The 22,689-nt window shown below is 44.5% G+C and overlaps 1 protein-coding gene across 6 annotated transcripts in view; it reads left to right on the forward strand.

Annotated features, from left to right (window-relative positions):
• The window catches only part of ttn.2 (titin, tandem duplicate 2), a 186,791-nt gene that overhangs the window by 58,270 nt on the left and 105,832 nt on the right, over positions 1-22,689 (forward strand). For all 6 annotated transcript variants that reach the window (XM_034573338.1, XM_034573339.1, XM_034573341.1 and 3 more), the window contains exons 62-96: positions 648-926; positions 1,025-1,306; positions 1,401-1,679; positions 1,944-2,231; positions 2,372-2,650; positions 3,095-3,376; positions 3,681-3,959; positions 4,245-4,532; positions 5,299-5,586; positions 5,720-6,010; positions 6,248-6,535; positions 6,974-7,084; positions 7,171-7,456; positions 7,557-7,740; positions 7,818-7,901; positions 8,214-8,487; positions 8,723-8,983; positions 9,357-9,566; positions 9,674-9,751; positions 9,845-9,871; positions 10,773-10,829; positions 10,972-11,016; positions 11,202-11,246; positions 12,861-12,917; positions 13,317-13,388; positions 13,664-13,729; positions 13,849-13,929; positions 14,028-14,096; positions 14,342-14,560; positions 14,736-15,026; positions 15,283-15,402; positions 15,584-15,682; positions 15,974-16,402; positions 17,113-17,172; positions 18,767-18,850. In XM_034573338.1, the coding sequence (XP_034429229.1) occupies positions 648-926; positions 1,025-1,306; positions 1,401-1,679; positions 1,944-2,231; positions 2,372-2,650; positions 3,095-3,376; positions 3,681-3,959; positions 4,245-4,532; positions 5,299-5,586; positions 5,720-6,010; positions 6,248-6,535; positions 6,974-7,084; positions 7,171-7,456; positions 7,557-7,740; positions 7,818-7,901; positions 8,214-8,487; positions 8,723-8,983; positions 9,357-9,566; positions 9,674-9,751; positions 9,845-9,871; positions 10,773-10,829; positions 10,972-11,016; positions 11,202-11,246; positions 12,861-12,917; positions 13,317-13,388; positions 13,664-13,729; positions 13,849-13,929; positions 14,028-14,096; positions 14,342-14,560; positions 14,736-15,026; positions 15,283-15,402; positions 15,584-15,682; positions 15,974-16,402; positions 17,113-17,172; positions 18,767-18,850 (6,432 nt within the window). The remainder of the gene's footprint in view (positions 1-647; positions 927-1,024; positions 1,307-1,400; positions 1,680-1,943; positions 2,232-2,371; positions 2,651-3,094; positions 3,377-3,680; positions 3,960-4,244; positions 4,533-5,298; positions 5,587-5,719; positions 6,011-6,247; positions 6,536-6,973; positions 7,085-7,170; positions 7,457-7,556; positions 7,741-7,817; positions 7,902-8,213; positions 8,488-8,722; positions 8,984-9,356; positions 9,567-9,673; positions 9,752-9,844; positions 9,872-10,772; positions 10,830-10,971; positions 11,017-11,201; positions 11,247-12,860; positions 12,918-13,316; positions 13,389-13,663; positions 13,730-13,848; positions 13,930-14,027; positions 14,097-14,341; positions 14,561-14,735; positions 15,027-15,282; positions 15,403-15,583; positions 15,683-15,973; positions 16,403-17,112; positions 17,173-18,766; positions 18,851-22,689) is intronic.

Here is a 22,689-nt window from a genome sequence, read left to right on the forward strand (position 1 = left end):
ACATCTTAGCTCTCGTCCCAACCATCTTCCACAACACCTTAGCTCTCGTCCCAACCATCTTCCACAACATCTTAGCTCTCGTCCCAACCATCTTCCACAACACCTTAGCTCTCGTCCCAACCATCTTCCACAACACCTTAGCTCTCGTCCCAACCATCTTCCACAACACCTTAGCTCTCGTCCCAACCATCTTCCACAACACCTTAGCTCTCGTCCCAACCATCTTCCACAACATCTTAGCTCTCGTCTCAACCATCTCCCACAACATCTTAGCTCTCGTCCCAACCATCTTCCACAACATCTTAGCTCTCGTCCCAACCATCTTCCACAACACCTTAGCTCTCGTCCCAACCATCTTCCACAACACCTTAGCTCTCGTCCCAACCATCTTCCACAACATCTTAGCTCTCGTCCCAACCATCTTCCACAACATCTTAGCTCTCGTCCCAACCATCTTCCACAACATCTTAGTTGTAGTTCAAACCATCTTCAACAACATCTTGATTGTAGTTTCAACTGGACTGTTGTTCCAACAACCTCCCGCCAACAAAACTGATTCGTGAAAACGTGAAGTGTTACGGGTCTCAGCTTTAAGATCTCGTCATGGATCCCTTTGCCTCATTAACAGTTTGCTGATCTTTTTGTAGATGCCCCATCTTTTGTCAAAGTCCCTGAGCCTGTTGAAGGGCTGAAGGGTAAGGACGTGAGTCTGTACTGCGAGATGAGTGGTACAGCTCCGTTCCAGATCACCTGGTTCAAAGACAGGAAGCCTCTGATGGAGAGCAGGAAATATAAGATGGTGAGCGAGGGCAGCTCAGCCACGCTGCATGTCATTGGGATAGACGCCTCAGATGCCGGCCAATATGAGTGCAAAGTGTCAAACAGTGTAGGAAGTGACACCTGCCAGATGTCAGTTAAACTCAGAGGTCAGTAGAAATTGCGATGATCTCAAATGAAAATCATTAGTTTCAGTTACATTTGTCACCTTGCTGACTTTCCCCCGATGTTTTTCTCCTCTCTTCAGAGCCTCCGTCGTTCTTGAAGAAACTGTCAAACATGACAGTGATACTGGGAGAGGAGGTGACCCTTGTGGCCACTGTTAAAGGCTCTGAACCCATTACTGTGTCCTGGGTTCAAGACAAGGATCACATTCTCAGGGACGGTGACAACAGGAAAATCACCTTTGAGAACAACCAGGTCGCTCTTAAAGTGTTTAAGGCCGATGCAACTACGGCAGGCAAATACAGCTGCCAACTCAGAAATGATGCTGGGAGTGTGGAGTGTTTCGCTAACTTGACTGTTCTAGGTTTGTAAACATATAATTCTCTCTTTCTCTTGCAGTTGTCTCCCCCTGCAGGTTTGATTAAAAACATGTTCTGCTCCTTCTCTGTCGATTCCAGAACCGGCTATGATCGTGGATAAGCCCGACTCTCTGAGTGTGACGGCAGGAGATATCGCCGCCCTCGAGGTCAAAGTGCGTGGGACCCCAGAGCTCGTCCCCAAGTGGTTCAAGGACGGCGTGGAGCTGGCCTCTGGGAGGAAATACAAGATCTCATTCTCCCGGATGATTTCCAGCCTTAACGTTCTTTCTGCTGAGAAACTCGACTCTGGAGAATATACGTTTGAGGTCATGAACGAGGTCGGGAAGGACCTGAGCAAAATTAATCTCACCGTCTTAGGTTGGTGTTTTCTCTGAACTTGGGCTTTGATGAGTAGAGTGAGATATTTTTTTAATATTCAAGTTCGTGACAATAAGATTCTGGAGGAGTGGGTGAAGGGGAGGGGGGGTGAAGTGTCTGTGGACTCAAACACTTCACCCCCCCCCCCCTCATCATAGTGCTGAGGAGATAATGAGGTTTCATTCCAAACTCCGCAAATGAAAATACATTGAAGTCATACATTTGTCCTGATGCAGCACTGACTTCCTGTTTCCCTCCTCATAGATAAGATCATTCCTCCCACCTTCTCCAGGACGTTGAAGGACTGTAACACAGTTGTCGCAGAAGCTGGAGAGATGGAGTGTAAAGTGTCAGGTTCTCCTCCTTTCACCATCTCCTGGTTCCACGATAGCAAGGAAATTCAGAGTGGACCCAACCATGATATTTCCTTCAGTGAGAACAGCTGCATGCTCAGGGTTCCCTCGCTAAAGCTGTCCGACTCGGGAACGTATAAATGTAAAGCCGTCAACAAGGCGGGATCCTGTGAAACCAGCGCGTTGCTTGTTGTCAAAGGTCAGAAATACTCAAAGTCTCTTATTATTTAAATATGAATATAATGAACCAGAGCAGTTTAAATCCTTTGATGTGAAAGAATATATATATATATATATAAATAGTATGCGGCCTCCTCCATGTTCGATCTCTGTTCTCAGAACCTCCGTCCTTTGTGGTGGCACCTCAGCCGGTGGAGGCCATGCCGGGCTCTAATGTGACGATCTCAGCGATGGTTAAAGGCAGCGCGCCGCTCAAACTACAGTGGTTCAGAGGAGCCAAAGAGATCCTGGCGGGACGAGGCTGTGATTTCTCCTTGAAGGATAACCAGGTGGTTCTGGAGCTTTTCAACGTGGACAGATCTCACGCTGGCGAGTACACGTGTCAGATCACCAACGACGCCGGGAAGGAAAGCTGTCCAGTTAATCTCACGGTCAAAGGTCAGACATGTTTGACATTCTTTCAGCCGTCGTGTAGAAATACAGACTGAAGCTCATTCCGTCAGAGGAACAAAGTAAAACAACAACACAGTAAAACAATAAAACTGCAAGTTACACATTTTTTCCGGGCAGTTTGATACAGATATTTGGAAGTTAAAAAGTTTCAATACCGATTCATCACCTGATACAGTATGTTTAAGTAGAAAACCCTTATGACAAAGAAATGTAAATGATGTTTGCTATTTTACAGTTTAACATAAACACAAATATAAACAAATATATAGAATTTAAATTTAGAAAGTCAACACCTCTCAGAATGAGAAATCAACATAATTGTGCATTTACATCAGAAAACACAGATTTTTAACCAGTCAAGTATTTTACTAGAAACACTGACCTCAGATTTAAAACCATCAGTCGCTGTGTTTACTCTTCGTTCCTCAGAACCCGCCGCCTTCTCCAAGAAGCTGAAGGACGTGGCGGTGGAGAAGGGGAAACCGTTAACTCTGGAGTGCACCTACACCGGAACACCAAAGATCACGGTGAGCTGGTACAAAGACGGACAGCAAATCTTTGCTTCCTACAAACACAACATCACCACGACGGAGAGCTCCTGCATCCTGGAGTGTCTCAGTACCGACGACAAGGAGGCGGCAGGACGGTACAGCTGCCGAGTGTCCAACGATGCCGGAGACGACACATGTGAGGCGGCCGTCTCTATTCTCGGTGAGCTCCCCCTCTCAACTGTTTGTCAGAGACTTAGCTTAGCTCAGTCACTGGATCTCTATGGGATCGTTAGCAGCTCCTAATTAGCTTAGCTTAGCTCAGTCACTGGATCTCTATGGGATCGTTAGCAGCTCCTAATTAGCTTAGCTTAGCTCAATCATCGGATCCTCTCCTCTTGCCCTGAATGAAAACAGAAACTTGATTGGAGGAGTGGGTGTGTTCTCAGCTCTGATTGGTTACCAGCTTAAAAGAAGCAGGTGTCATTTTTCTGGTAGATTTTGATGGTTTGTGTTTGTCACTGCAGAGCCACCGTACTTTGTGGAGTCTCTGGAGCCCATGGAGGTGACCGCCGGGGACGCCGTGTGTCTCAAGTGTCAGGTGGCGGGAACTCCCGAGATCAAAGTGTCGTGGTTCAAGGCTGACGGTAAAGTGCGGTCCAGCCCCACCTGTAAGTTGGAGTACTCGAAGGGCGTCGCCCACCTGAAGCTCAGCAAAGCCACCAAGGCCGACATCGGAGAATACAGCTGCAAGGCGGAGAATCGCATCGGCTCCGCCTCCTCCACCTGCAGACTCAACGTTCAAGGTGAAACATCTGATTTACATATTTTAATCTCAAAATAACAACCTGCTCATTTGTAAAATGAACAATATGAATTGTCAAGTAAGTTGTATATATTTAACACATTCCATTTCAAAAATAAAGATGAAATAAATAAATATAAAACCTGTTCTTTATTCAGCATCATATTTTAAAAATCACCTGTTGTACATTTACATGTGTGTTTGATATTACACTTCATGTTTTTACTTAAGTACTTGATTAAATGTACTTAGTTACATTTCACTGTCACGTCTGCTCCTCCTCTAGAGGCCAAAACGCCGCCGACCTTCCCCAAGAAGATCACCAGCCTGCAGCAGACGGAGGGTCTGCCTGTCAGGTTCGAGTGCCGTGTCGCCGGCTCGTCACCCATCGACGTGTCGTGGCTGAAAGACGGCGAGCCTCTGACGCACGGAAACGACTTCTCTATGCTGTACGATGACAACACGGCCGTGCTGCAGATTGAGCACAGTGAGATGAGGCACTCTGGCGAGTACACCTGCGTGGCCAACAACAGCGTGGGCTCGGCCTCCTGCAGAGCCAAGCTCACCCTGCAAGGTCAGTGGAGACAGAGCTGATTGGTTGAATGGTTCTGATCTCAAACACTAACAAACATTCTTCTTTCAGTTTGAATAACCTTAACCTCAATTAATAAAACTGATTTTAGTTCAGCTTTATTCTCAATTAAATAAAACTGGTTCTTCGATGACACCATCAAACATGTCCCGACCTCGTCTGCTTGGGATTTGAACCTGTGTGGGGTCACGAGCCAGAGGTGCAGAACCTCTGACTACAGACTGAATAATGATGGACGACACGTGTCCACTTCCTCCCACTGTCCAGAAATGAAGCAAAAATCAAGAGTCAGTCTCAGCTGTCAATCATGACTGTTTTTATATCATCAAATAACTGATTCAAACCAAACTGATCAGAAACTTGAACAAACATCAGAGAGATGATAACGACCTGAAATGACAGAAACATCTTTACAAACATTTATTTCACGTCTACTTCGATTTTTTTGTTTGGTCCATGTCCCATCTGCTGACATGGAGGAGGAGGAGGTTTATGACCTATACTGCAGCCAGACACCAGGGGGCGATCAAGATGATTTGAGTTTACTTTTAAGAGACGTTGTGTCATCCATCTTTATTTACAGTTTATGGTTGTGAGAGAGATGTTTAATAAAAACAGAACCTCTGTGAAATATTCATAAAATAATAATATTAACAAAATAACGATTATGAAACATTTCATCTAAACGTGTTTTTTTGTTGTTGTTCTTGTGGCGTGTTCTTCTTCCCGCTCTTTGACGGACCTGCAGAACCCAGATACCCTCCAGTCTTTGACAGGATGTTGTCACCACAGGAAGTGACAGTGGGCGACAGCATTGAGCTGGAGTGTCACTTGAATGGCTCCGCCCCCATTAAAGTCACATGGTCCAAAGACCACAAAGACATTCGCACTGGGGGGAATTATAAGATGAGCTGCGTGGATAACACGCCGCACCTGACCATCGTGAAGGCAGATAAAGCCGACACAGGGAGGTACTTCTGCCATGCCGCTAATGACGTGGGGAAGGACTCTTGTTCCTCCGACATCACGGTCAAAGGTATTTTAACCCACGGGGCCAAACTCTTATCCCCTCGGCCCCTCTTCTTTAACTCAAGCCTATGTGATGGCGTTTCTTTGTGCTGAAAAACGCAGCTTCCCGTCCTCACGTGGCTTCCCTCTCTTGTTTTCAGAGCGTAAGAACCCTCCAGTGTTCACCAAGAAGCCGTCAGGGCACATCGAGGACATGGAGGGAAAACTGGTGAAGATGGAGGGCCGGGTTTCTGGCTCTCAGCCCATGTCCATCAGCTGGTTCAGAGACAGCACGGAGATCCACAGCTCCGACAAATATGACATCAGCTTTAAGAGTAATGTGGCGGTGCTGTGCATCAAGAGCAGCCAGGTGAGCGACAGCGGCAGCTACACCTGCCAGGCCTCCAATGAGGCGGGAAGAGCCTCGTGTGACATCACTGTCGGCATCTCAGGTGGGTGTGGCTTACAGAGGCCGCGTTGCGTCTGACTTGTTTTATCGGAGGTTTCACTTCCTCATTTTATTCTTTTCTCTCTTTTTTTCTCTTATTTCTTATTATTTGTATTTCGTTCTTTTATTATGACAGTAGAGGTACTGATCATGTTATTAGGAGATGATGAGTTTTCTAATAGTGGCGTCAGTGCTGTCCGTCACTCTGCTCAGATGAAACACTCTTTCTTCTCTTCTGCAGAGGCCAAGAAGCCTCCGGTCTTCGACGTCTCGCTCAAACCCGCGACGGTGGACGAGGGTGAGAAGCTGAGCCTCAGGTGTCACGTCTGCGGGTCACCTCCTCTGATGATCCAGTGGATGAAGGACAGGAAGGACCTGACGTCGTCCGGCAGCACCAGGATCAGCTTCTCCGACGGGACGGCCTGCCTGGAGATCAGCCCCGCCTCCAGACACGACGCTGGCGATTACCTCTGCAAGGCGTCCAACGACGCTGGCAGCGAGTTCTGCAAAGCTAAAGTGACGGTTAAAGGTAAGTAAGAGACGACTAATGTCACCGCAGCACCAGGGAGAAAAAGTTGTTTTTAACAAATGTTTTTTTGTTGATTTCACGTTTTGAGTCGGTTGAACATTTAAACACAGTCAGTGGTAGACTGGCTCCACCTGCTGGACACCGGAGGTCATTACATGTTGTAGCTGCTCATTAGAACATTGGGCCTCGTTATCAAAGTGTGAAACTGCTTCATCGTCTGTTGGTGAACTGGACTTTTCACAAACTGCAGCTTCTCATGATTTTAGAGGCTTCACTGTTTTCAGCTCATTTAAAAGTTGTTTTCTTTGTTTCTCAGTGTTTAAAACATCTTTAAAAACTGACGTTCTTCTGTGACCACGCTTCAAACTAACAATATCTGTGTTTTTATTGGTGGAAGAAAACAGTTGTGTATTATTGCACCGTGTTGTCGTGTTGCAGAGAAACCAGGAGCAGCTCCGCCTCTGGCTGAAGCTCCAAGTGTTGCTTCGCCCAAAAAACTGGACAACCTGTTCTTCATTGAGACACCGAAACCTGCACACGTCACTGAGAGTGAGCCACACACAAACACACAGCACATCACACAACGCAACACACAACCTGTGACTGTAGATTAATTGCCACCTGTTCTTCCTCAGAGGGCACCGCCACCTTCATCGCCAAGGTGGGCGGAGACCCAATCCCCAGTGTGAAGTGGATGAAGGGGAAGTGGAGGCAGGTAACGCACGGCGGCCGCATCTCCATCGAGCAGAAGGGCCAGGAGGCCAAACTGGAGATCAGAGAGGTGACCAAGTCGGACTCGGGCCAGTACAGGTGTGTTGCCTCCAACAACCACGGAGAGATCGAGTGCAACACCGACATGCACGTGGACGAGAAGAAAGAGGCGTCGCTGCTCGAGGGAGACCTCCGAGCCAAACTGAAGAAGTGAGTGTACCTGAGTTTCTGTTGGTGTCCAGATGTCTGTGTGTCCAGATGTCTATGTCTCCAACAAGTCCAACCAAACTCTCCTTTGTTTTGTCCTCAGGACGCCATCGAAGCAGAAGAGTCCACAGGAGGAGAAGGACATTGACATCGTGGAGCTGTTGAGGAACGTGGACCCCAAAGAGTACGAGAAGTACGCCCGCATGTACGGCATCACAGACTACCGCGGCCTGCTGCAGGCCATCGAGCAGCTGAAGAAGGAGAAAGCTGAAGAAAGTGGAAGACCGGTAAAGCTCCGCCCAGTCAGCTCCTCGTGTGTTCGAGTCCGGAGCAACGTCCTGAGTAATAATGTTGTTGTTGACAGGAACTGGAACGTGGAGACAGAGAGTCAGACGAGGACATGGCCCGACTGGTGGCCGACCTGCAGAAGAGGATGGAGCGCACAGAGGTCAGCACCCATCAGCTCACACACAGAACATCCACTCACCTCAGCAGGTTCACAATCATCTGCACAAACAACATGAAGACTCAGAATTCAGCTGCTGTAATGACACAGTTTCACTGAATATGAAAAAGAGGCTGATAGAGAAGAGCAGAGCCTCCATGGAGCTGACGTTACTACCGACCAAACCAAACTCAGAGATCCACTTCGGAGTTAGTAGTTAAACAGCAGATCTGTGGCAGGTGAAACATCCTGGGCTTAAAATCAGAAAACCTTTCTATCAATAACCTGGAGCTTTTTCTCTTGTCGCTCTTGCAGCCCGTCACTGTGGTGAAGGACATCTCCGATCAGTCCGTCTTCACCAACAAAGAGGCGGAGGCGGAGTTCGAGTGCGAGATCAAGATCAACTACCCAGAGATCACCCTGTCCTGGTACAAGGGCACGCAGAAACTGGATAGCGGTGACAAGTACGACATCAGCATCAGTGGCGACCGCCACCTGCTCAAGATCAAGAAGTGCCAGTCGTCCGACCAGGGCAACTACCGGGTGGTCTGTGGGCCGCACATCTCCAGCGCCAAGCTCACTGTCATGGGTCAGTAACGATAGTCACTCGATGACTAACTGGGCGAACCAGCTGGTCTCACGTCTGCTCATCAGCTAATTCGCTCATACTTTGCTGTTCTAGGTTATGAGAGTAATTAAGACCAGTCTTATGTTTTGGTTGGTGCAACAGTTAAGACCAGTCTTAATGAACACCAGTTGGTCACTGGTTGGTGGAAACTGTCCTGTGACGTCCGAACCAACTGGATGTTTGTTTTGTCTTTCAGAAGTGGAGGTTGAGAAGCATCTGCAGGACACATCGGGTAAGGAAGGACAGTCGTGCACTCTGTCTTGTCAGTTGTCCGTCCCTAACGTAGAGGCTCACTGGTATAAAAACGGCAAGCAGTTAGAGATGAAGGGCAGGTTCACGTCTGAGGTGAAGCACAAGGTTCAGAAGCTTCTGATCAGAGACCTGAAGCACGAAGACCAGGGTCGATACACCTGCAGGTACCAGCACCTGGAGTCATCAGCCGACCTCTGGGTGGAAGGTTTGTACCTGGAAACCTTCCTGCAACCTTCTAGACGTGGATGTTCTACCCGTTCACTAACCTCTTTTGACTCCATCACACAACTAATGTTGGAGATTTGGGGTTTTCCCTCTTTTTTCCGCTCTTTCTTCTTCTGTCTCTTTACTGCTCTGCTCTCCCGGAGGAAGAAAGTCTGCCATCATCTCATGTGTTGTCTTCTTACATCTGTCCCGACTCAAACACCCCCCCAACAACCAGTCCTCATAACTGTCCTCTGATCGCCATTTCTAACCGTGTGGATGTGTTGTCGGTGAAAACTTCATTCAGCTGTTGTCATACATTCCCAGTTGTGATGCCAAACACATTTACCCATTCACGTCTTTATCTGTTTTAGCCGAGCAAATTCATTTCACCAAACGCATCCACAACGTGGAAGTCAACGAGCGCCAGTCGGCCACCTTTGAGTGCGAGGTGTCCTTTGACAACGCTATCGTGTCATGGTACAAAGACACCTGGGAACTGAAAGAGAGCACTAAGTACAACTTCACAAGCGAGGACAGAAGACATTTCATGGTCATCCGAAACGTGACCATTGAAGACGAAGGTGTGTAGAGCGCCATCTAGCCCCAAACGCCCGTCACAAAGCCCTGCAGATTTTTTTCCTGATTGTTTTTCTGAGTGTTAAACGTCTTCATTACTAATCCCATGTAGGCGTGTACTCAGTGATTGTGAGGTTGGAGCCCAGAGGAGAGGCTAAGAGCACAGCTGAGCTTTATTTGTCTGGCAAAGGTACAGTTCTAGTCAGACGCCACCTTTTATCTTCTGTTCAGCCTTTGTCTCTTTTAGTGTTAAACACTTTTTCACTCTTTCCTTTTTTCACAGAAATTGAATTAGCAATGGTTCCCATGGGTGAGTATTCTGTCTTCTAGAATGTGTCAGGGCATTTCAGGAAATCCTCTTGTTCTCTGTACAGACAGCCGCTGGGGCCCGAGCTCAAGGGGCTCCCTGATAAGGATCAGTTAGCAGTCGTCCACATGAGCGACAACTCTGTGAGAACCAGTTAAATTATGATCGGCTATCGATTGGTTTCATGTAGGGTCCTTTAGTCTGGGCCCCAAACGTCCCCCAACACACAGAGTGTGACTGGAAACTGAGAAACATAGAACCTACAAACAATGAAAGCATGTAGAACACGTTTAAATTCCCACAGTGAATCTGTGGGAACCAGCGAAGGCAGTGAGCTGCCATCTCTCTTTTTGTCTTTTGTTTTGTCCCCGTGTTTTTTTGTGAGTCCATTTGTTTTGTTTATATTGGAACTTGACATAAATGTAATTGTACAATTCTATAAAACAGAAGCTTCTACCTGTTGCACGTCTGCTGAACATTAGTAACGTAGTGTCTGCAGCCTTTCACAGTTAAAGATCTGCTAACTGGCTGATGCCACAAGCCTCTTACTGGTAAACTGGTAAAATACAGATCAGGTCAAAATAAAGAGATAGAATTTGTTGTCAAGAGATATTGTCATGTATGTGTAGCTGCTTATGGTCATAGGATCTAAATCTTTAGTGTATCTATTACCCAGAGGGGCTCAAATAGGAAAATGACCAGCTGCCATAGTTCTAAAGTCCGGATGAAGTCGGCACTGACTATGACCTGAATGCTCTTCATACCTTTTATCATTCAACTACTTTGCTGAGCAGGAGGATTTTTTTAAATGTCCATGTTTTAATTCTACTTTACACACATTTGTTCTTGAATACTTGTGCTGTGGTAGTTTTGTTCTAAAGAAAGTTTTGGTATGAACTTGTAGATGTCCCAGACACCTCGATTCAGAGGCCGGACGTGTCCTCGTCTGTGGCCATTCAAGGTAAGATTAGAACCAGGAGCAGAACGTGGGTGTGAAGCTTCTTATGAGTCCATTTATTTAAACATGCGACTTTAAACCAAATCTAAATCTTTAAAATCACAATTGATACATAATGAAAGCAAGATGTTTTTTTGTTTTAAAGAATCTGCTGAGTTCTATCAGTATGAAGAAAAGATTGAACACAGAGGTATTTACTTATGTTTTTATTCTTCATCCTCTTACATCCTTCACCCTGACCAGAAAACTGATTAACATCAATTCAGGAAAAAAAGATTCTCACCTCACTGACCAACTAATCCACAATAATCCTTAAATGGAAAATTCTTTGTTCTTAAGAACGGAAATAAATAAAAACATGGTTGTTTTTTAAAGAATCGGCTGAATATTCGTATCAAGAGATGGAGGTGGAGCGAAGAGGTAACACTCCATGTATTTCCTCCTTTTACTCAAACTTCATTTTCTCCATCACCATCATGTGAGCAGATCTGGGACGAAACTCAAACCATTCTTTTAAACGTCTTTTTTAAATGATGACAAAAAATAATAAGAAATATGCCAAAAATATAAAATCTGATTAGTTTTCTGATTTTTACCCAAATCTGTTCATCATAACATCGTCATTGTGTCACGTGACGTGTGTGTGGGTTTATACGAACGTCTACGTGATCTCGTTTGTTTGTCGAGTCTCTGACATTGTGGGATTTTCTTCTTTTTTTCATCTTTAACCATCTTCCCATCTTCCATGTTCTCATGTGACACTAATCTTCTGCTGTGTCGTCGATTCACAGTCAAACTCTTTAATCTGGTAGAAAATGAAATGTGACAAACAGTTTGTAAAAGTTCAGACGGAAACAGATGGAATGTGTGAAGCCTGAGATCTGAAGTTCTGACAAAACACTGAAGTAATAATAACATAATTGACTTATTTCAGACAAAGTTTAACTTTATTCTCAGTAGTTGTCAGACTTCACATGTGTAATTGAATTGGTGAAATTGTGTCTTTAATTATAATAAAGTGACTAATGGATGAATTACTATAATGAGACAATTGGAACGGACCAACCATGACGACTGACTGAGGTAGTTTTATTTCTCTTTGGACCATTTTATGATTCTCTAACGTTTGGTTGTTCAGAGGCTCAGGTCCTGGACGACCTCTGACCCTCTGACCCTCTGACCTTCAGACCCTCTGACCCTCTCGACCTCTGACCCTCAGACCCTCTCGCCCTCTGACCTTCAGACCCTCTGACCTTCAGACCCTCTGACCCTCTGATCTTCAGACCCTCTGACCTTCAGACCCTCTGACCCTCAGACCCTCTCGCCCTCTGATCTTCAGACCCTCTGACCTTCAGACCCTCTGACCCTCAGACCCTCTCGCCCTCTGATCTTCAGACCCTCTGACCTTCAGACCCTCTGACCCTCTCGCCCTCTGACCTTCAGACCCTCTGACCCTCTGACCTTCAGACCCTCTGACCCTCAGACCCTCTCGCCCTCTGACCTTCAGACCCTCTGACCTTCAGACCCTCTGACCCTCTCGCCCTCTGACCTTCAGACCCTCTGACCTTCAGACCCTCTGACCTTCAGACCCTCTGACCCTCTCGACCTCTGACCCTCTGACCTTCAGACCCTCTGACCTTCAGACCCTCTGACCCTCTGACCTTCAGACCCTCTGACCTTCAGACCCTCTGACCCTCTCGACCTCTGACCCTCTGACCTTCAGACCCTCTGACCTTCAGACCCTCTGACCCTCTGACCTTCAGACCCTCTGACCTTCAGACCCTCTGACCTTCTGACCCTCTGACCTTCAGACCCTCTGACCCTCTGACCTTCAGACCCTCTGACCTTCAGACCCTCTGACCCTCTGACCTTCAGACCCTCTGACCCTCGTCCTGTTGAATAATCCATGAGATCACAGAGATTTATTCATTCCTCTTAAGTTTCTGAGACAACAACATGTCAACTTTGTGAAACTGTGACGCTGCCATTTCTTCTCACGTTTCTTGTCTTGTGTCACTTTTGTGCTCGTCACAGTCGAGTATCAGAGCCGGACGGAGGAGACGGTTTCACAACAGGTGTCAACAACCAAAGGTATCAGATCAGATTAGGGAGGTGGTTTGTGTGTCTGTCTGAGCCGCTGGGACCTGGCTCTTTGTCTTTGGGAGGTCCTTGTGTTTCCTCTTGTTGAAAATAACCTCTGCTGGTTCTTTAACCGACAAAAAAGTTTTCATTTCTTACCTTGAAGTGCAGGTGAATCGTTATGGTTTCCATTTTCTAACCACGCTGACTCCATCAGTCTGAACTCCATCAGTGTAGTTAATGTGAAAACATGCACGAGACTTGATTTCAGGTTGTTTAACATCTGCTACGAGCAGGAAATGATCTTTTTAAGTGTTTCGGTCACAGTGATATAATCATTTCTACTTCAAACAGCAGTGACATCTATTTGATACTAATCATGATCCTGGATGTGTTCCTGTGTTTCTCCAGCTGCCAGAGTCGCTATTCAGGAAACGGTGGAGACTCAGAGAATTGGAGTGAGAGAGGAAATCCCAACTAAAGGTACCAGAGCTGAACGTCGTCCGCAGCTTCAGCGCCTTGTTCTCTGCAAACTCACTTCTCCTTCCTCCGCTACTAACATCTTCCACTGTTGTGTCTGTTCAGCTTTGTCCTGGTTATTTCACTCTTCCTCTCTTGCTACAGGTAGAACAGTAATTACTTTATCTACTGTAGAAGCTTTCTCTTTTCTTCTGTAATTCTCTTCTGCGCTTCTCTGCTTCACTTGCAAACGCTCAGCGTCTGTGTGCTGATGCTAACTCACTCGCTGTCTTTGTCAGTTCTCAAAGCTGGAGAGAAACAGCCTGAAGAGAAGCCGACAGCAGCTCTGAAGTTCCAGCCTGAAGGTACCAACATACCTTTAATGTGAAATCATGCACTTCCTGTGTTTCTAATGTGATGAGGTGCTCTTCACTCGTAACGTCTCCATGTCTCTATGTTGTGACATTTTACTGAACGTCTCATGTAGTCGAGGCCAAAAAGCCAGTGGAGGAAAAGGTTGCAGTGGTTTCAGTCCCAGAGAAGAAGCAGGTTCCTGCTCTCAAAGGTAGAGGCTTCTCCTCTGTTCTGATGTGTTAACAGTTGAACCTGATTCTCATTCCTTTTGTTGTCTTTGATTTTCTGCCTCATGTTTAAATCTTAAAGAACCAGAGGAGCTTCAGAAGCCTGTTGTTCCCTCACTGCCCACTGAAAAGCCTGGAGTGCCAAAGAAAGGTACGAGTTCTTCTGGTCATTTCATGTCTTCAGTTCCACTTTGCTCTGTAGCGTCTCCAGTGTTAACATCTGTCTGGTCTGGATTGTATTCAGATTCTGTTTGTTCTCTGTGTCTCACGTCGCTGTCTCTGCTTCAGTGTGTCTCTTAGTTCAGTGTCAGCTCCTCTGAACGCCTCTTCGTAACTTTTACATCCTTCCACCACTCTATGCTAACATTAGCCACTGTCTGTGTTACCTACTTGAAGATGAGTCCAAGCCTCAGGTTCTAGCAGAGCCCAAAAAGGTGGCCCCTGCGGCAAAGCCTGAACCCGAACCCAGACCCAAACCAAAAGCAGAACCTGAACCAAAGCCTAAACCCTCACCAGCTCCCAAAGCAGAACCTGAACCCAAACCTGCCAAGATCCAGCCGGAGGCTGAAGCTAAACCGGCGGCGCTGAAGAAGCCGACAACACCACCGTCCAAAGGTATTTCCTGTTCTGTCTGGATGTGTGTTGGGTTTAACGACTTTCCGGCAGTGTGTGTGTTTCTGTGTCGTCAGTATCAAAGTCTTCATTGTGTTTGTTCAGCTTCAACATGGAAGCGAATCTTTGAATTTCTGTGTCTTTGCTTGTATGTTAACTATCTGAATGTTGCTTTAAGTCCCTGAAGAACCTGGAAAACCAGAGCTGGCAAAGGTCAAGCCTGAGACCAAGCCAGAACCAGGAGTCCAGAAACCAAAACCAGAACCAGAAAAAACAAAACCAGGGGTCCGTAAGCCGGAGCCTCCTGTAACAAAACCCCAACCGGCCGTCGCCACGCCAGAACCTCCAGCACCAAAACCCGTCAGGGTTCCCAAACCTGAGCCGGCAGTTAAAAAACCTGAAGCAATACCAGAACCACCCAAGACCAAACCAGAACCGACGGCCGCTCCAAAGGAACCGTTGAGGAAAGGTACACAACACGTCTGGCTGAGATGCCACTCTGGATTTTTTCTTAAATCTCTTAACTCCGAATTTAACTTGAATCTTGTTTTTCTGAGTGTTTGTTGAACTAAGGTTTAAATTCTTAAACTTCTTGAAACTTTTAATTTATGTGACGAACGTCAACTTTAACCGTCTCCAATGTCTGTGAGTGAATCGTTTGTCTACATTTAACAGCGACACACGTTTTTATGCAAATATCTGACGAATGACGTGTTCTTTTGAAGAACCTGAACCAGCAGCAAAGAAGAAGGAGGTGGTTCCTCCTCCAGCTCCTCCAGCTACAGTCCCACCGAAGGTGCAGAGAGGAGAAGAAGCACCACAGAAGAAGCCTGTGGCCGCTAAAGGTACCTGAGCTGTCAATCATCCTCACACTAAAACTCTCACCTTCATCTTAAACTCTTAACGTCTAATCGGTGGCTCCAGAGTCTCCGTCGTGTTTTCTCGTCTCACACTCGATAGAGTGGCTTTTCTCTAACAACTCTTCAGCACGAGTTCATCTTCTAATGTTTGTGATGCTCTTTCAAGTTCCTGTGGAGGAAAAACGTCCTGAACCTCAAAAAGCAGCAAAGGAACCAGAAGCTGCCGTCGCTCCTCCCAAAGACCAAGAGACGAGGAAGGAGAAAGGTACTCTCATCTCCGTCTTTAACAACAGGATCATTTTACTCAAATTACTGTGAAACATTATTATCTTCATACAGAATATAACATGTAGTTCTCCAGGGGAGGATTCTGGATTTTAATAAAACATCCTGATCTCGTTCTTTCGAGCTTCCCTCTAGCGCCACCTTCTGGACCTAAAAACAGATCGTTTGAGTCAAGTTTTCCTGTTGAGTTGAATCTTCTTGTGCGTGAGCACACTCCTCTTTTCTGTAAAGTCACGTCTTGTGCATGTGTTTGTGTCAAACCCTCTTAAAGCTGTGAAGCCTAAACTGGTGCCTGAAAAAGTTCCTCACAAAGTCGATGAGGTAGTTGAGTTGAAGACGGAACTTAAGACTGATAAAAAACCTGAAACTGCTCCAGAGCGACCAGCTCCGCAGAAAACTGAGGTGAAGGAAAAAACCCTGGAGAGAGTTCCAGAGCGACCTGAGAGAAAAGTGGAGGAAACTCCAAAGACGGTTCCAGAAAAACGTACTGAGGCCAAAGTGTCAGAGAAGGCTGCTCCAGAGAGGAGGCCTGTGAAAGCTCCTCAGGAGGTGACGGAAGACGAGAGGAAGCCACCTGAGGGAATTCCTGTGAAGGTGCAGGAAGTGAAAATCGAGAAGGTGTCAAAGAAACAAACAGAGAGAATCTCTGTGGATAAAACACCTGAAGTCAAACCAGAGGTTGAAGAAACTCTTCGTAAAGGTACAGCTTCATGAATGTGAACCTTCGGCAACACTTCAGTTACGACTCTTCTTCAAAATTACATCAAACGTCGACTCAAATATTCAAATGTTTCATTTGAAATTTACACAAATCTTTTTCCTACATTGACAATTAAAGCTACATTTCTGAGATTGAGTCTGAAAACTTGAACCGAACCAAACTCTTCATTTCAGTTTTCCTTCATGTGATAAACTCTTTTTTTACTTTGTCGTACTTTCTGTCCCACAATGCAACACTTTACAGCTTGGATTGGTTTTTAATAATTCAGTAAGAATAGGAAAATAAAATCTGCTCAATAATCACAAGCTGCTTCAAACAACAGTTTCAATGTGGTAGAGTAAAAATGACAGTTGCACCCTCTAGTGGTCAAATTAAAAAGTGAAATAAAAGTAGGACCTGACTCGACCATGGAACAGTTTAACAGTGAGTTTATTTTTGAGTCGATGTGATGTATCCATAAACATAATACAAATCATAAATAAATTATAAATCTGAATGATTACGGGACATAAACTGAACTGTTGCCTCCTCTTCACAGGAATTCTTACGTTCTTTACGTCTTCACAGTTTGCTGGGTTTTGTGTTATTTAATGTTATTTTTGCATGTTTGTTTGTTAATTGTCAAAATTCTCTTTTATTTCTGTCTTATAAAACTCTTCCTGGATTTAAAAAATCTTGAAACGAAATAGAAATGAAGACGATTGAGAAGATTCGAGTCACAGAGAAAAAAGTGTCTCCTGCTGAAAAAGGTACAAACCTTGTGAAAACATGTCGATGCTCTTTAATCCCATCTGAGTCTTTAAACTGATGAACAGCAGGTGATTTCACTCTTAGTCTGTGTGTCCTCTAACGCTCACTGACTTTGTGTTTTATTGTCTTGTCTTGGCGCCGCCACATGACGCCTCTTCTTCAACCACTCTTAAAACGTCTAGAAGCTACGACTCTTATTGAGACCAAGCGAAGCAAACAAGCTCAGAAGACAGAAGTTCATTATGCCACTAAGGAAGTGTCGCTCGCAGAAGAGATGTGGGAACACGAAGAGGTGCTGGAAGAACACGAAGAGGCGCTGGAAGAACACGAAGAGGCGCTGGAAGAACACGAAGAGGCGCTGGAAGAACACGAAGAGGCGCTGGAAGAACACGAAGAGGCGCTGGAAGAACACACCGAAGTGTTGTATGAGGACGATTCGGCTCCTGTGGGCGAGACGATAGTGACGTTATCAGAAGTTGAGGATTTAGCGAAGACACAAAGAGAGAAAAAGTCTGAACTGAGAAGTGAGATATCTGTTACTGACTCGATAAAAAGGAAAGGAACCAAAACACAAGAATCTGTAGCTTTAGTTCAGGAAAATGAATCAGACAAAGGCAGAGACGTCATCGCTCTGCAAACCACCAGAGAAAAATCTGAGTTTTTAGTCACAACGATCGAGTGTCCGACAGAGGAAATCGTAGACGAGAGGAAAGACGGCTCATCTGATTCTAAACAAGAAGCAAAAGTTCCAGTCAGGAAGGAAAGTGAGATCCAAATCATGACAGAAAGGAAAGAGAAACACAAGAGAGAGAAAACTGAAGAAAGTGAGTCTGTGAAAGATCAAATCAAACCTTCAGTTCTCATCAGCACAGAATCAAGAAAACTAAGTGAAAGAGTGAAAACTGAAGCAAAGATTTCCACAGAGGAATCAGTCAGGAAAACAGAAGTTACACCAGAAATAAAACACAGAAGAAACGAGGAAATTACACAAGTTATTATTGAACAGACAGAAATTAAAGTTGAAGACAAATCTACAAAAGTTCAGGAGAGAATAGTCGCTGAGGAAATTAGCAGAAAAGACAAAACTCAAATTAAACCGCCGGTCGTTTCTGAGTCAAAAAAAGATGAAAGGAGTTCGGAGAAAGTTTCAGTAAAGAAACAGAAAGCAGCTGAAACGATAAAACCAGGTGAAATCCTGGAGAAAGAAAAACCCAAACCTGAAGTGGAGGTAAAACAGAAAGAGTCAGTAACAGATGTCGAGCTGAAGAAGCCAAAACCAGAGGTCAAGAGAAAAGAGGAATCTAAAGCCGATCAGAAGAGAGATGTCAAAACTTCAGTCGCTTCAAAACCACAGGAGAAAAGAATCTCACCTCGAACAGCTGCCAGAGGTACAGAGAGCAAATCCTCTTCACCTTCATCTTCCTCATGTCTTCATGTTTAACTTCAGTGGTTTTAAAAAGACGTCATCGTCTCATCTTTCACATTTTCAATGCTGCGTCTTTTTAAAGTGATTCTTTTTTATCCTAACTTCTTAAATAACAATAATAAGAATATCTTGCGTTAAATAACAACTAATTATCTTCAAAGAAACAGAAGCTGAAGCTGAGACTGTTCCCTCGACTGTTCGTCCTGTTACGTCCCCCGAAGAAGAGATAGAAAGAAAAACGGCAGAAAAAGGTACGACGGGATATTTTCCTTTTGTCATCGTCAGCTCTTCTTCTTCTTTTTATTACGTCTGTGTTTGTCTGGTTTAACTCAAAATGTCTGTTTCTGTTGTTGTTTTCTTCCTAATCTCTTGGCACCGCCACATGGTGCCTCGTCTTCACGCCTCTTAAACCCTTCCGTCCTCAAGGGGGCGTCACTGGTCTTTTATCAAATGAGGAACGAGCCGGAGATCCGAAGATCGTAAAACATTTCACGTCTGAGTTTGAGTCGTCAGCTGAGGTCGTAGAACCAGAAGAAGAAGCTCAAATGTTTCACAGCGATCAAGAAGAAGTTGTGGGTGAAAGTGTGAAAGAAGTGATTTTGAATCTGAAGCGAGAAGCTGACGAAGCGTTTGACGAGTCTGTTGCTGAAGGTTCAGAGACTCCAGGTTCTAGACTCGTCTCCAAACCTAAAGAAAACATGGTTGTGACAGGAAGTGAATCTAAGAATAAAAAGGTTGAGGTAAAAACTAGGAAACAGAAATCTCAAGCTCAAAGAAGTGATTCTCAAACAGCGAGTGTAGACATCAAGGATTCTAAAGAAAATATCAAAGCTTCTCAAAGTCATGAAAGAAAAAGTATTAAAAGTGTTTCTGATCCAAACCCAGTGATTGACGTGAGGTTTAAAAGTAAAATATCTCAGGTGACGGTTTTACAGCCTTTAGAACAAACTCGACTCCAGATGGAAATAAAGCAAAGTGAAGAAGCAGAGACACATTCATGTGAAAACACTGAAACGACCTCAGAGATACAAGGAACCGATTCTTCAGAGCGTCGTCAGCCGGCAGAGAACAAACCCTCCAGACGGAGAAGAACCGAGAAACCAGTCAGACAGAAGTCCCAACGTTTAATGATTCAAACTGAGAAACTTAGAGAAAACGATTCTCCTGAAGCTGAAAATAAGATTCAACAAATTCACTCTGTAGAAATAAAAAAGGACGAGAAAGATGATTGTTTGAAACAGACGTCGACTGACAAGAAACCAGATATAAAAGTTAAAAAGCTACAGGAGGAGGAGACTGAAAAAATCACTACAGCCGAACATGTCGGAGAAGAAGAATTAAAACAGTCAAACCAAAAAGAACAGACAGAAGGAGATAGAATAAATTATAAAGACGAAGAAGAACTGACCTCAGCTTTAACGTCACCTCCTGAAAAACTGAAGTCCACCAGCGACTTCCTGCCGGAATCCATTTTGTCCAAAGTCATTAAACTGAGGCACAAGTTGGTGAAAGTGAGTCCGATGGAAGGAACGACAGAGATGAAACCCAGAGAGAAGGTTCCTCCTGAGTCACTGTCAGGGAACGAAGCCGTAACAGAACCAGAACTCCCATCACAGATTAGATTGAGACAGGAAACAGACGACGAGCAGGTCAGAGACGCTAACGCTCGTAATCAACATGTCAGAGAAAAGACTAAATTCAGACGAGAGAAAAGTGAAAAACTCACTGATACAAAACCTCAACACACACAGACAGAAGAAAACACTGAAGTCCTTAAAGAGAAAATTCAGTCGACAGAACCGAGTCATTTAAAAGAAAAAGAACAGACGTTAACAAATCAAGAGAACTTTGAATTAAACCTCGAGTCAGACGATGTTAAAACTGAAGAACATCTACACAAAGAAACAAAAACAAGACAAGAACAAACGGAGAGAACAAATGAACATTTAACCCAAACCAACCAAACTGAAGTTAAAGACGTTCAGTCAAGAGTCGTCACAGGTAGAAATAAAACTCCAACTGAGAAAGGAAAAGAGACGATTCGGTTAAAGACTCTGAAAGAGACAGAAGACAAGGAAATAAAATCTGTCATCAGAGAAACTGATGAAACGAGTAAAACTCCTGAAATCTCAGGGAAACTTCCTCTGAAGGAAGAAGGAGCTCAAATTAAGAAAAGACAAAGTGTGGACAGACGTGAGGAGAATCAGCCAGAAAGAGATTCTTTAAATGAAGTGAGGAGAGCAACACAAGACCGAGTAGAAACGTCCAAGTTTAAAAGATCGAAAGAATCATTAACAACAGAGAACACTTCAAAAATACCCGTTCAAACTAAGAAACCTGCGAAAACACACGTGGAGTCAGAAAATCGAGAACAAACGGAGACAGAAGATGAGAAAGTTTCTTCGTTTAATAAACCTGAGTTGATTCAATCAAAACTTCCCACAGTTGATTATTCTCATGTTTCCCTGAACAAAGACACGAATCTGACACCAACAGAAACTGAGTCAAGTCAAAAATCGGACTTAAATCAAACCGACAAAAATACTTTGACTGAACAGAAGAAGAAACCAGTGAGGAAAGAACCAGCCAGTAAGAAGAGTTCAGATATTACTGAAGTCAAATCAATGAAGGAAGGATTAACGAGAGAGTCTAGAGACTTTCCTGCATATGATGAAGAAAGTGACGTGAAACCGAGCGAGTCAGCGTCTCCACATGAAACTGAACAGGAACTGATTAAAGCTCCAGAAAAAGATCAAACTAAAGACTTGATCAAAGAACCTCCTGAAAAACTTGGTCAAACTCGTAAATCAGTGATAAAGGCCGTGTTGGTTGATGAAGCAACTGACGGGAATGAGAAATTACACCTGAAGGAGAAAAGACGGAAGTTAGATCGACCTGAAGTAGACGAAATAATCCCATTAAAGTTTGTCTCTGTTAAAGATCAAACAAAACAAGTGAGTTCAAACAAAGATGAAGAACCTGAGGAACTCGATCAAACTAAAGAATTCTCCAGAGAACGTCCCGAGGAACTCGATCAAACTCAGAAATTAGTGATAAAAGCTGCGTTGGTTGATGAAGAACGTGATGCGACAGAGAGCGAGTCAGTGTCTCCACAAGGAGAGAACGTGATGAAAGCTCCAGAGATCACAGTCGAACCAGAGCAGCTCAAGATCAGAGCAGTTAAACATCAAACTTATAAAGTCACTGCTCTAAAACACGAAACAGCTCAACTGGAACAAAGTGACAGAAAAGTTCCAGTTAAACCAGTGATGGATCAAACTTCTACAGAAACTAAACCAGCTCCTGAAACTAAAGACGCTGAAGTCACAGCAGCTGATGGAGATGTTTGTTTCACAGACAGTTTTCCTCTGGAGGAGAGAAAACCAAATTTAGGTAAATTACAAGAAGTTAAAGTCGAACAAATCTCCTCTAAAACCACTTTAGGTAAAGATGACGTAAATATTACACCCAAAACTGAGCAACAGAAAATAAAAGTCTCACGTGCACCTAAAGTTGATCAAGACTTTACGTCTGTAGAAAGTTTAAGTTTCTCTAAAACTCTAAAAACAGGAAAGTCCTCAGAGGGAGAAGCATCAGAGATGAAGAGGAAACCGAAGGTTCCAGAGAAAAAGGATGAAGAAAATGTCCAATCACGTCTGAGCGAAGAGCATAAAAAGCAAGGGAGAGTAGATGATGAAGAACCAGACAAACACCTTCAAGTAGAAACTGCTTCTCACAAAGAAAAGAAAAGAAAATCTGAAACATCCAGAATCATGACGCTTAAAGATGAAGTGAATAAAGTTCAACCTGATGAACAGAAACATAGAATCTCTTCAGGCACAAAGCAGCTGATAGACGACCAGAAACCTGTGACACGTAAAAGTAAAGGCGCTAAAACAGATTTCCAACAACTCCCAGTGGATGATGAGGTCAAAGACTTGAGAGACAGTGAGAAGAAGACGCTGAAAAGACAAGAGAACATCGACAGCACGACTCCAGAGGAAACAGAGTCCGAGCAAACGCACCAAAACGATTCTCCCAAAATATATTCTGGAACTGTTAAAGACAGAGAAACCGAGAAGAGAGAGTT

Source organism: Hippoglossus hippoglossus, chromosome 21, assembly GCF_009819705.1.
Source record: "Hippoglossus hippoglossus isolate fHipHip1 chromosome 21, fHipHip1.pri, whole genome shotgun sequence".
In the NCBI taxonomy this organism is placed as follows: domain Eukaryota; kingdom Metazoa; phylum Chordata; class Actinopteri; order Pleuronectiformes; family Pleuronectidae; genus Hippoglossus; species Hippoglossus hippoglossus.